Source organism: Neovison vison, chromosome 8, assembly GCF_020171115.1.
Source record: "Neovison vison isolate M4711 chromosome 8, ASM_NN_V1, whole genome shotgun sequence".
Classification (NCBI taxonomy): domain Eukaryota; kingdom Metazoa; phylum Chordata; class Mammalia; order Carnivora; family Mustelidae; genus Neogale; species Neogale vison.
This window is the reverse complement of record NC_058098.1, coordinates 4,455,692-4,469,505: the sequence shown is the minus strand read 5'-3', so window position 1 is coordinate 4,469,505 and position 13,814 is coordinate 4,455,692. Positions and strand designations below refer to the sequence as shown.

At 49.3% G+C, this 13,814-nt stretch overlaps 1 protein-coding gene across 1 annotated transcript in view; it reads left to right on the top strand.

Moving 5' to 3' along the window:
* The window catches only part of VAPB (VAMP associated protein B and C), a 51,709-nt gene extending 38,873 nt beyond the window's left edge, over positions 1-12,836 (top strand). Inside the window, exons 3-6 of the mRNA XM_044262765.1 lie at positions 2,919-3,022; positions 6,383-6,463; positions 8,389-8,565; positions 11,350-12,836. Coding sequence (XP_044118700.1) covers positions 2,919-3,022; positions 6,383-6,463; positions 8,389-8,565; positions 11,350-11,508 — 521 coding nt within the window. The 3' untranslated portion in view covers positions 11,509-12,836. The remainder of the gene's footprint in view (positions 1-2,918; positions 3,023-6,382; positions 6,464-8,388; positions 8,566-11,349) is intronic.
* The last annotated feature ends 978 nt before the right edge of the window (positions 12,837-13,814 follow it).

The window sequence follows — 13,814 nt, the reverse complement described above, 5'->3', positions numbered from 1 at the left end:
ATTCACATTAATTTTTAAAACTAACATTAATCCAGGATTAATGGTTCGTTGGGGACTGCCTTCGGCTCAGGTCTGGGGTCCTGGGATGGGGCCCTGTGTCTGTCTCCCTGCTCGGTGGGAGTCTTACTCTTCTTCTTACGCTTCTCCTTCTTACTCCCGTCCCTGCCACCCACTCACGCTTGCTCTCATTCTCTCAAATAAAATTTTTAAAGAAAGGAACATTAATCAGACAGTAGTTTGAACACCGTGACCCAACTTCAAAAAAGGTTGTCAGTCCCTGTCCAAGAAAGATCACAGACATGTGAAGGCGCTGGCGCTCTAGTTGATCAGGTGTATTTTCCCTGTTGCATTATTCCTGGAGGGGGACAAAGCGCGATGGCAGCTTAGCTCTCAGGAGAAGAGTCTGTGGGGCTGACCTGCTCATCCGCTCATTTGTTCCCAGGGTTAAGTGTTGAGGCCACGTGTGTAACAATGCCCCAGGTCCATCCTCAGGAGAGCTCTTGCTAACTTGGTGGTGCCAGAAAGGGCAATAGTTGTGTTCCAGGTCCAAAGCCACCAGCAAGAACTGCTTTTTGGGGAGGGAACCTGTGCTTCTCTACCTGGAAGAGTGAAATTCCAGGTGGAGTGATCTTGGGTTTTAAATGACCTTTTGTTCTCTCTGCTGATGGTTTCACTTAGGATTTGGAGTACTCAGAATATCTCTGTTGCTATCTAGACTTGATGTCTTGTGTGTATAAGTCCTGAATTTTTTCTTTTAAAGATTCATTTGTTTTAGAGAGCTCACTCCTGATGGGAGGAGGGACAGAGGGAGGGAGAAGCCCACTTAGCTGTGAGTGTGGAGCCTGACGCAGGGCTCGATCCGATGACCCTGAGATCGTGATCTGAGCTGAATCAGGAGTTGAATGTGCAACTGACTGACCTACCCAGGTGCCCCGTAGGAGGCCCGAATTGCAGAAAGGTTGTAGATACACTGATTTTCGTCCTGAAGGAGTCTCCCCGTGGAGTGCCGTAGCTGAGAGCACATCACACGGATGGTGCGGGCGGCAGAACTGCCCGGATGACTGCGTATACCGAAACCCCGAAAGCCGGTGTGGTATGGGATTGTGGTAGACTTTCTCTGTCCCCAGGGTCGAGGGGACACTCGCATCTCTGTGCCGTGTCATGTTTACTTTTATAAGATGTGATGGGGAATGTGAATTTACAGAATGTGCCTCTGTCTCTTATTGGAGCGACCAGCGTGTGGCGGAAGGGTGCTGGGCTGCCCTTGGCTCTTTCTTGAAGTTTTGCTGCTTGAGCCAGTCACGTCACTTCATTTCGCCTCAGGTTCTTCATTTGTGAACTGGCGTTCAGGACAAACTGAGGTTTAGGACACGTGCCCTTTATCTCCCGCAGTGGGTAGTTGATGGTGAAGCTTTAGGGGAAGCCGTGAGATGGGGCTCAGAGGCCAGAGAACCCTGGCTGGGTGCCCTGCGCGAGAGGTGCCGGAGAAGGACAGCGCTCGGACTGGTAGAGCACGGGGAAGTCCCCCATGGCGGCCGCGCACAGGTGAGCAGCCCCCTTCGTGCTGTGACCTGGGGCAACTTAGTTAACCGTCCGTGCTCCGGTTTGCTTGCCTGAAAACAAACAGGCGTTAAGACAACCTCCACAGCAGTACCTACCTCCGCAAGTTTACATGTGGGCCTAATAGACGTGCCGTCCGTAGCCGGGTTTCTGGCTCACGGGGCTGCTGAATCCGTGTTCGCGCTTTTCATGGTCGGGGGGATAGGAGCCTTTTCCCGAATGAGAAGAAGGTGTGTTGTCGGGGAGCTTAACCGATGTGTGCTTTAGCCTGCGCCTTGCGCAGATCGCGCATCTTTTTTTTTAAAGATTTTATTTATTTATTTGACAGAGAGAGATTACAAGTAGACAGAGAGGCAGGCAGAGAGAGAGAGAGAGAAGCAGGCTCCCTGCTGAGCAGAGAGCCTGATGCGGGACTCGATCCCAGGACCCTGAGGCAGATCGCGCATCTTAAAGGAGCCGCCATTTAACAAGGGTGGGCGTTTCTTTTTTTTTTTTAAGATATTATTTATTTATTTGACAGACAGAGACCACAAGTAGGCAGAGAGGCAGGCAGAGAGTGAGTGAGGAGGATGCATGCTCCCTGCTGAGCAGAGAGCCCAATGCGGGACTCGATCCAGGACCCTGAGACCATGGCCTGAGCCGAAGGCAGAGGCTTTACCCCACTGAGCCACCCAGGCGCCCCAGGGTGGTGGTTTCTAATAAGCCAGTAGGAGCGGGGAGGCGTGACTTGTCTGCGGGAGCTTTTCTGTGCCATTCCTCTCGGTTCTTGGGGAGGAAAGGTGGGGTGTACGCTGGTGGTGTTTTTCCTATGCTGTGAGTGAACTGGTTGTGAAAATTTCCCAGGATCGCACAGGCGAAATTGTATTTGAAGCAGTAAAGAATACTTTGATATGGGAAATGGACAAAGAAAACTAAAACGATACCATCACATGTCTTGGATTATTCTAGTTCACTTAAGAAATCATTTCGCTCTGTTGTCTTGAGCAAAAAGGTATGTGATGTTTACACCTGGTTTACCTGGTCTGTAGGGCCTGTGGCCGACCTCTGTGTCAGGCGGGCGGTGGTGAAAGACCCTGGGGCTAGGAATCAGAAGACCCGAATTCCAAACCCAAGTCCCAGCTCTGCCACTACCTACTGTTTGACTTGCGGCAAGTCCCCCGACTTCCCAGGATCTCAGGTTTGAGACCTGAAAAGCGGAGAAGATGCCAGGCACCGTGCCCTGCTGGCCTCACCTGGGTCGTTGTAAGGCTCCGAAGAGAATCCTGGTAAACTGCTGTACAACCGAGATACGAGTTTTAACATAAATGGCTGCTGGTAACCAAGCTCTGACCCACCTAATGAAATATTTTCTTTCTCAGTGATGTTACAGCCTTTCGATTATGACCCCAATGAGAAAAGTAAACACAAGTTTATGGTTCAGTCTATGTTTGCTCCGACTGACACTTCTGATATGGAAGCAGTAGTAAGTACTGAATGCTTCTTACTTTCTTTTAGTAATTAAAATGATTAGGTACAGAATTTTGGGTGCATGCATTTCAAGATATGTCAAAATTGTTTTAAAAGGGGAATGGTGTTTTCAAGGAGGTTTGTACTTTGACTACCTTTATGGTTTTTCTCAAACTTTGATTTTAACATTATGTGTAACTTTCCAGAACACTACTGTTTTCTGACGTTTACCTCTCAGTTTGCTTCAGCAGCTGCTTGTTCTGATGGGTTGTGTCTTGAATAATTTCAGGATTCCTTCCTTTCCTTTATACCCCGCTTCCATCTCCCATAGAAAAGGGTGTTTCTTAGTCTAGGGAATGCCTTTACCATGTCTCCCTGCGCCTACCCCCATCCCTAAGAGCCCGGAGGGATGTGAGGGAGTGGGATGCTCAGTGTCCTTCAGCGCTTGAGTGTTTGCTTTTCACTTGGTTCTGCTAAGCAGGATTTTTTTTCCCCCTTCCCTAGTTTCCCTTTTTTTCCCCCCCCTGCTTAAATACATGTTTAACTCTGTCTCTAATTTTGGTAAAAGTAAGATAACTTTGTTTTTATAAAATAAATGATATTATATTATTTTTTTTTTTAACTGGGAAAAGATTGTAATGGAAATTCTCCTTAAAGTGAGCTTTTCTTTTTAACATTTGGATGAATCAGCTGGCATTCTTGTGTCTGCGGGAATCACACTGTACAGATTAACCTTACCGTGCACAGTCCCAGCTAGGACAGAGTGGCCAGCCCTCAAGCGTACAGATAGGAAAAAGAAGGCAGGGCTCCCTCAACACCCACATCACTTTGCAGCTTGCCGGCCTAAGCTAGGGGACTGGCCCCCCGGGGAGCACCTGCACGTGGGAGTCAGCGTGGCTCCTGAGGCACTATTGTTTTTCTCTTTCAAAAGTTTTATGCGAGGGGCTTTCTATGCACCGCTTCCTTCACATCCCAATGTCACCACTCGGCCTTTTCTGTTAGTCTTAGAAAAGCATAAATGACCATCTTTGTGGATGTTCAAGTTTGGGGCAGGAGATGAGGGCGAGCTGGATACTTGGAGATTTGAGAGAGATGAGTGACCATAGGGGACCTTCCCCTTCCATAAGCATGATTATTGAGGCATTTTACTACTTTCTCTTTTGTTTCCCAGAACATGGGTGTCACTTCATGTTAATTTGTGTGAGCAAGGAAATGTATGGCAAATACAAAATTTGGAATATCCAAGATTGTGTTCTGCTTGGCTTTTGCTGCATGGCTTAGCGACAAGAGCACGGGCTTGGCGTCTCGGGTGTGGGGCTGAGCTCTGCCTTGTACTAATGTTGTGGCCTTGGGCAGTTTTCATTAACTCTCTGTAGGGTTGGGTCACCTGTAAAAGGGGGTTAAAAACCTGGTTCACACATTGTTGTGGGAAGTAGTGTGCTCTGGGTGTCAAGCACCAGGCACAGTGTCCAGAGCCGCTGAATCTGAGTGCTGCTGTGGTCCAGGCCTCTGTATCCAATAAAGATGAATTTCTCTCCTTTTATGATAGTTTGTGTAACAGTTAAAATCTTTTATATAAACGTACATTGGAAGAGGTTTTGGAGATACACAAATAAGCAAAAATAAAACTAAAAGTGACCTATAATTTGTTTATACTAGACCTAACCATTGTTGTTAGAGCCTCATGCTGTTTCTTTATTTTAAACTGTTTTTTGGTATTTTGATATACAGAAAGCAGAAAAAATTATACAGTGATTATTCCTATAACTTTTACCTAGATTCACCATTGAACACTTTGCCACATTTGCTTCATTTCTGCCATAAACTTTTTTTTGCCCAACCACTTAACTCTTAAGACACAGACTTCCTGGCACTCACTCCTACTCCCTTCAGAGCAAGGACAGTGTCTTACGTCGTCCCAGCCCTGTCCTCATAGCTGGGAAAGTTGACATTCATCCAATCATACTATCTAACAGAGAAACCTATATGTAGCATTTTCTAGTTGCTTCAAAATGACCATTAGTTGTTACTCTATTGGAGTATAATACCCTCAAGCCTTGTGTTTTTCATGACTTTGAATATTTTGAGTCCAGGCCAGTTCTGGGATTGTCTGGTTATTTTTTCATGATTAAATTCAGGTTAAATGTTTTTGGCAAGAACATTCCATAAGTAATGTCATTGTATGCATCGCATCAGAAGGCATTTAGTACTGAGTTGTCCCTCTATTGACTATGCTAAGTTGGATTACTTGGTTAAGATGGTGACTGCCAACTTTCTGGTGTCAAGGCGCAACTGCCCCTTGTGGTTAATAGGTCATCTGTGACACTCCGGAGTGACGGGATACTTGGAGAGCACGTGAATGTCCTGCTCGCCAGCGGTCGCACCTGGTGGTTTTGGTCTGGTGATGAGCCTTGCTTACTGCCCTTTTGACACACGCACACAGGCCCACGTGTGCTCGTGTGTGTGTCCATAGAACAGACTAAAATATTGTCTGTGGCTTCCTTCCTTACGATTCTGTGCATTTTCCCCATGTACTGTTCAGTCTCATTTGAGTGGCCTGCAAGTCCCCTGAAGGGGTCTCCTGGGGCTTATTTGGCAGTTCCCGTTGTTCGCCACACACACGGTCTCCTGGTTTCGGCTCTTGGTACCTGTGTTGCGCTAGCTGCCTCCTGCATGGTCCTGGGGCAAGGGTGGAAGAGTTTATTCTTGTTTTCCGTACTATAACCTTCCTGCTGTGCTGGTCTGCAGTTCTCGGCGTACCCTGGGATTCCTGCCCTCTGCTGCCCAGAGGAGGAGGATTAAGCCAGGAGTTCGTGCTCGTGCTCCCGGAGCCTGGAGTTAGCCAGGAAGGTCTCCCCACTAGCAGGCTGGAGGAATTGGGGGTCAGCCCAGACAGCGGCGTGCTCCTGAATGTGCCCCGTTAGTAGTTGGCAGTGAAGTTCTCAAACCACTCTCCCGTGGTATACGCTTACTCTAAGAGGGGTGCCCCCTGCAGAGTAAGTTTTATTTTCCTAAGGAGAGCCAGAGTTACCTCTGACCGCTCAGACATAATTGAGAAAATTCCTCTTCCTTCAGCGGTGGTTGTCTCTGTTCCATGTGCTTCCCACAGACTAGCAACAAGAGCAGCACTGGTTGGCTTGGAGGAATCAGGCAGCAGGGCTGGGGTTCGTGAAGTGTAATAAATATTCAGGAAAGCTACTGTATTTAATCTTGTCCTGTTAAAAATACTGAAATCTCAGCAGACGTAAGTTCTTTATTTGATATATACCCGGGCTTTCTCATTAAGAATATTTTTTTGAAATTGTCAGTTATAGGAAGAAAATTATTCTTCCAGCAGCTTTATAATATCCTGATTATTAAATTTAAATTGTTTTAGTGGAAGGAGGCAAAACCGGAAGACCTTATGGATTCAAAACTTAGATGTGTGTTTGAATTGCCAGCAGAAAATGATAAACCAGTAAGTATGTTTATCGTTAACAATAATTGAATGTTGCAAGCTGATACTCATTTGCATACCATCTCCTGCAAAACCAAGATTTAAGTTGGCAAATTATTTTCCTACTTCTGATGTCTGATGAAAAAAATAAGCTGAAGTCAACAAATAAGGGGCCTTCATGAAATCCGCCTTTGAGAGACTGGTGGAAAGACAACTAATTGAAACGATTTTTTTTCTTGGGAAGTGCAACCTGTTGGCTGGTGAAATGTCATAAATCCTAAAGAGCTTCTCTGACTTGGCAAAGTTAGGTTTGCTGTAAAGAGTGGGTAGGTCCCCAGCAGGGAGTGATTTGCTGTTTATCACGGGGCTCGACGGACAGGTGGTAAGCTCTCGGGTTCTCTGGTTTCACACACTGCTGTCCTAGGTGTCCTGTCTGCTCTTTCCCGGAACGCCACCTCGCCACCCCCTTAACCCTCCTGCCTCTTTTGTTAAACCTGCTTTTAGATTAGGGTTTCTCAACCTCAGCACTGTTAACACTGGGGCCGTCTCGGGCCGTGTGGGATGTTGAGCAGCAACCCTGGCCTCTCCTCACCGGATAACCGGTCTTCACTCATCTTGCGTGACAACCAAAACTGTCCCCAGACATTGCCGGGGATGCTCTGGTGGGGGCAGAACCGCCTCCCGCTGGGAGGCCCCCCCACCCCCATGCTGCCGGAGGGGGCGAAGGCAAGAACTAGCTGCCCCCGAGCTATCCACTCCTTTTTCTCTGTGAAGCCACGGGGCAGACCTCTCATGGCCCTTGCTCATGCCCTGTTGAGAGAGCAGACTGTATCTGAAATGCTGATTTGGACCTTCCTTCAGCCTAGTCAGAGGAACCTAAATTGTTTAAAAAAACCACCCTACAGAAAATCTCACTACCCCGGCCATTAGTCGCTGGAGTTGGGAAATCGAAAAGCTCACATTCTGTGAGCTTGGTCCGCAGCGGTCTGCAGGCACGCCGCTGGCGTGGGCCTCTGCTACTCAGTGTGTCCTTCCTGCTCGGCGACTGACCGCTGTCCTGATCCCGCCTCTTTGAATGGGTAATGGGGGTTTTTTGTTGTCGATTTTGTCTCTACCCATTGCACATTTTGTCCCGGGAAGATCATTTTGGGAACCCGTGAGACCTGTGCTCTGTTCCTGGCTCTGTGCGGTACCAGCTGTGTAGATGGGGGCCTCGCCCTTTGTGGGGCGCCCGTCTTCTCATCTGGAAGAGGAAGGGTCAAGCCCAAGAGTACGATAGGGAGAGCCGGTCGTTTTCTGTGAGTTGCGTGGAACCCCCAGGCCAGTGATCCCCAGCACACCTGACCACCCCCATGCCCTCCCGGGTACCGGCTCCTCCCCGCTCACTCTCCAGAGACGGTCATAACTGTCTTGGAAGCGAAGTGGGGGGATGTGCGGCTCCCCTCAGTTGAAATATTGCAGACAAGGAGCTAGTTTCACCTTGAGCCCAGCTTCAAGTTCTGACTTTGTGAAATAAATCGCCCTCTGTGTAATGTCCTCCCTGGCTTCCCACCTCCCCCGTCCAGGCCCATCCTGGGGATGTTGAGGTCTTCCTGGTGACAGTAATTTGTGGCTAATAACTCCTGAGCTTGCACGATTATGATATGCTAATTTTTGCATAGCAGGAATTTGATAGTGCAGTATGCACAGCCCTTTTTCTCTTCCTTTGAAGTATTAGTCTCAGCCGAACTTCATTATTTGCCCTTATCCATAATTTCTGGGGCCCAGTTGCTTTAGATTATTAAGATACTAGATAAAGTGATCCATTTTTAAAATAAATGTGACATGTTACAGTGTGGATGAAACGCTACCACGTGTGGTGTTTGCTGAGAACTACTTTACTTTGCATAAAAAAGTCCTTTATTACATAGTTGGTGACACTTGGGCTTTCATTTATTTCTGAACAGCATGATGTAGAAATAAATAAAATTATACCCACAACTGCATCAAAGACAGAAACACCAGCGGTGTCTAAAGCTCTGAGCTCTTCTTTGGATGACAGCGAAGTGAAGAAGGTGATGGAGGAGTGTAAGAGGCTGCAGGGGGAGGTGCAGAGGCTCCGGGAGGAGAACAAGCAGTTCAAGGTAATGGTATCTTTTCTTTCCTTCAAGATTTTATTCTTTGAAGTAACCTCCACGCCGAGCACGGGGCTTGAACTCACAAGCCCGACAGCAAGAGTCACATGCTCTACAGACCGGGCCAGCCAGGCGCCGCGGTGGCGTTTCATTTCCTGCTCCTCTGCGGAAAACAAGGGCTTTTCCGCTGTGATCTTGGGTCGGGAAGTTGACCCATCCCTGGTTTTTAGAATTGTTTTGTATTTACATATTCTTTCCCTAGAGAGAAATTTCTGTGGCTTTCATCAAGTTCTGAAAGAGCTCTGACGCGTCTTCCCACCCCCGTCCCCTAAATGACAACCATTGTCCCTGAGCAGAAGTTTCTCAACTATTCAAATTCTTGTTCCCTGGTACTTGACATGTTATAATTCATTTAATCTTCTCAACCCTTCTGTGAGGTAGGGTTTTTACCATCCCCAGCTTACAGATGAAGACACTGAGGAACAGGGAGGTTAAGTGACAGGCAGGTCACACTTGCCGTGGGACCTGAGCCCAGGCTTCGTGCCTCAGAGTCCACATCCATCCCATTCTCCTCAGTGTGCAGACTCTCGTCCTCTTGTAAGGAAACAAAGCCCCTCTTGCCCGCCCATGAGTGTAAACTGAAGACAAATGCTGAGATTAAACACAAAATAGCAGTGGTTACCTTGATTCACAGTGTCAAACCCTGCTCCATCCCGGGTGGGTGAGAATCTTTCCTCAGTAGAGGAAACAGGTAAATACCGACCTGTACTCCTTTAACACAGGCGTAATTCTGGTCCTTGAAGATTCTAGGTGGGTCTGGGCAGTAGGGTCTCCTCAGACTGTTCACAGGAGGATGAGACTGGAGATGGGAAGTCGTCACAGTCGACAGGTGGAGATTATAGAAGGAGAAGTGCGAGCCTCCAGCTTGTGCATGTTGACGAGGTGGTTGGCGTTGGTGTTAGAAGGTCAGCTTGCACTGGGTGGTGAAGGCAAGCGGGCTGCACTTCATTTGGCCTTGGCGGCCTGAGATGTTGTGCCAGTGACTTCCCACCCTTGACTGGCTTTGAGTCTGTGGTGGTCACAGCATCTCCCGGGCCTCTGCTTGCAAAACATGTTGAAGGCCCCTTTCAGCTTTAAAAGTTTGTCTGTTTCTGACAAGGTCTTGAGGAGAATGTTTCCGAACATCTAGTCATAGGAACTTCTGTTGCCGCTTAACTCTGAGGCTGGTCTGGTCCCTTCTTCTCGATCATGCCGCTCACCCATGCCCTAGGCTTTTGCTCTTGAACCACCAAAGCAGCGGACACACGTAATAATACATCCCATTCAGGTGACTACTTCTTTTATTCGGACAGTGCCGTCAATACAGGAGAATCAACAGTGTCTGGAGAATGGCACCACTTTCTTTCTTTGCAGTAATCTTAATTTGCCTCCTTCAGTAACTTCTTTTAGTATGGAGTAAATTATGAAGCTGACACTTTACTTTTTGGCTAAAAATCCAAGATATGCCTAAAGCTTCTCCTTGAGTGTATTTCTCTTCAGAAACAGAGTCCTGTGCTGTTTAAAGTGATAAATAGGTAGAAATAGCTTCTGTATAAACCCAATAAAATAAATGCTGTATTTTGCTCTGCCCATTTTTTTGGGGGAAGTTAATCGAATAACATCGGTCGTTTATCACTATGCAGCGATATTGGCCATGCCCCATGAGCAGAATATCTTTAAAATATTATCAGACTAGTCTTGATAATAGAAGATTCTTTATCCTGCCAAACACTGATTTCTTGTTTCGTGTTGTTTCATTCTTTCATTTGGCCAACACATTTCCCGAGGCCCTCCCATGTTCCCGGCGCTGTGGGCGTGAACACGAGCCGTCCCTGCCGCTGAGGAGCTCTTTGCTGACTAGGGTCACTGGGGACGCAAATGCTGACGACGCGAGTAATGAGTGGCCCCACAGAGACGGCCACAAGTGCAAGTGCCAGGAGACTCCGCTCGATGGGCTGGCTGGCTGCCTGTTGTTTGCAGGACTGACGAGTGGGGGACGAGTAGATGAGGTAGCTAGCCAGAGATGGCCCTGAGCGCGAGCAGGGAGGCCTTGCTGCGTGCCATGTTGAGGGCTGTGGACTTGGCCTTGGGAGCAGTAAAGGAGGAAAAGGTTCCTATTCCATGCATTAAGTAGGCAATGTCCGAGATGCATAGATCAGCTTCGGTCACATTTTAATATTCCACTTACCATGTCTTCTGCACAGCAGTCTGCACGTAACTCACCGATACAGAGGTCTGCGTTTGAAAGCTTCTGGGCCTCCCATTTTGTAGCTTCTTGTGATTTTTATGTTTGTGCTTTGGGAAGTACCTGTCATTTGAAAACCTTTGGCTTGGTTAGGGAGGCCTGCTCAGTAGAGGAAAGGAAGACAGAGGGTTGGAGTCTGATGTAGGACAGGGGCCGGGAGGCATGGCCAGAGAGGTGGACGGTCCCAGGGTGCCAAGGACCTGGCTGACCCTCTCAAGGGGAAAGCGATGGGGAGCCAGGGCGAGCCTGTTTAGATGCATGGTGTAAAAAGGTGCCTGGCCGCGTCGTGTGGGTGGGTGGCAGGGAAGAGGGGCTTCTGGTAATGTTTTCTCAGTGGCCTCAAGCCAGTGCCTTCTCCGTGGGATTCACTTTCTCCCTTTGAAAACTGAGGAGGCCGGCCCACACCGTGAGGTTCAGGTCTGCTTACAAGCGCACCCTGCGAAGCTGGACGCTTGACTGCTGCTCCTGGTGTGTCGGGTTGTCTTTGAAATGTGCATTTGCTCCCGTAGGAAGAAGATGGACTTCGGATGAGGAAGACCGTGCAGAGCAACAGCCCCGTTCCTGCGTTCGCTGCGGCTGGGAAGGAGGAGGGCCCCAGTGCCCGGCTCCTGGCGCTCGTGGTGTTGTTCTTCATCGTTGGCGTCATCATAGGGAAGATCGCCTTGTAGAGGCGGCCGGCGGAGGGTGGCTTTACTGGATTGATGGCCCGCTATACCGTGGGCTTTGAATTGATCATAACCATGTGTAAAAAGAAGTTAATGTGTGATGACATCTCACAGGTCTTGCCTTTAAATTACCCCTCCCTGCGCGTGCGCACGCGTGCACATACACACACACACAATTATAACGTAACAATCTTTTAGAAAGTGAAAAATGTATAGTAAATGATGGGGGAAAGACTGGTCTTTATTAATGACGAGGGAAACCGTGATTAAATCGTAATGGCATGTCGTAAGTGTCACTTTAAACATTTGTAGCCTTGGTACCTGTGGCTGGGTTGATTACCTCTCTCGGAACAAGACACTCTTCCTGCCTGTTGGTGCTGGCCCTTGGGGAGCGGAAGCCCAGTGCGGTGGGAGGGCCGTCCCCTCCATGTAGCAACACCCCCCCCCCGCTCACTCCCCCCCGGGCTGCTGCTCCACGTCCTGCTCTGCCCTGCCCCTGGCCGCTGGTTCCCTGGGACTGATGAACGGGGTCAGAAGCCAATGGCGTTGTGCTGCGGCAGCGTTGGATCTGCCCGTCGGGAGCGGGAGGCAGATGCTGACCGACTAGCCCAACACTTTGGAAATCAAAGTCAATGCTTTGTTCTCTTAAAGGGACCAAGCTAAATTACTGTGGGTTCATGTAGCGAGATTCACTTGTTATTCAGAGATGTTTAATGCATATTTAACTTATTTCATGTATCTCATCTCATGTTTCCTTATTGCCACAAGATTACAGTTACTGCTGTGGGCTACACGTCACCTGTGCCCCTTGGTGCCGGTGGGAGCTGCTGGCATTGCAGCTGGAGAGCTGTGGGCTCCTCTCGGGAGGTTCTCCGGGCCTGCGTACACGTGGACGGGTGGGTTGTCTGACTGGGGGACAAGAGCTGCCAGGAAGGTTTGTCTGTGTGAGGAGACACAGCCGTCCGCCAGGGGAGGCTCTTCGTGGCAGCGGTCAGCCCTGTCCCCTGTCGAGTGCAGAAGACTGGCCGGGCTTCTGTGGTGTTCCGCGTTGCCCCTCCGCTTCCCGTCCTGCTTCCGGCACACGTGGCCCTGGGCTGGTACCGACCTCTCCCGTGTGGCCCTCGCTCCGAGTGGGGCGGCAGGGGCGCAGCAGACGGAACCAGCGGGGTGGGGGCGGGGAGAGGGGTGAGAGTCTCTTCGGGTAATCGTCAAGTAGTGATGAGAGTTTGACTGTAAATTAATTTTATGCCATAAAAGACCAATCCAATTCTGTTTGACTATGTAGCATCTTAAAAAAGGAAAAAAAAAAAAATAAAGCCCCAGAACTAAGAGTTCTTTTGTCATTTTGTCACACTTGCTGTGGGGGGGATTATTATTCTTATGATCTTTGTTATTGTTTTGTCACTGAAAGGTTGGTTCTAAAATGAGCCCTATCAGTGAGCAATCTGTATGTTTAATGATTGACTATATATAATCGTGTGTGTGTGTGTGTGTGTGTGTGTGTGTGGCTGGCTTCAGTGGAGAGCATAAAAATAAAACTGCTGAAAATCTTAAGCAGCTGGTCACCCTTGCCCTTCCATTGCTTTGCCCCCAGGTAGAAAGAACTCTCTTCTCTGGGTCTAGAAGCCGAGCAGAAGAGACGCGGGACAAGCGTGCTGCGCGTGGCTGTGGGGAGCGGGTGGGTTTGAAAAGACAGAGCCAGCAAAAGGAAGACCGTTCTTAGAAGTCGTCCATTCCTCCTGAGCTTGGCTGGGGCGGGAGGGCCTTGGTTCTGGCCCTGAGGATCCGGTCAGGGGACCTAGAGCCTGGGAGCTGGGCATCTGCGTCCAAGTAAGTAGCTTCTGTCTTCGTGCGCGGTTCCTGGGTCCCGAGTGCTCGCGGTTCCGGAACGTGGAGCGGGCCTAGTTCGCAGCCACACGCTGGGTGCTCCGACGGCCTTGAGTGCGTGCATGGCGAGGGCGGCCCAGTAGAAGTTAGGCTCCGGTATTCTCTTGTCCGCGTGCATCCAGGGACTTACGGAACGGGGTGGAAGGACGCTGCCTTCTGGCGTTGATTTTCTGTGAGTGGACTGCGGTCTTCGCAGGTGTGGGAGCTGCAGCGAACCGGTCCTGGTAGCTTCCAGCCCCTCACAGCCGCGAAAGGACCAGGGTTGGGAAGGTCTCGGACTGTTCCTCGGAGCGCGGCGCGGTCCCGTTGCTCCGGAGCAGGACTCCCCAGGCATTTTCTCAAGGGTGTGGCTGTGTGTTCCCATAAAACCTGATGCGCGGGAACAGCTGGTGGCATTTGGCGCAGGACGCCGGAGCTTGCCC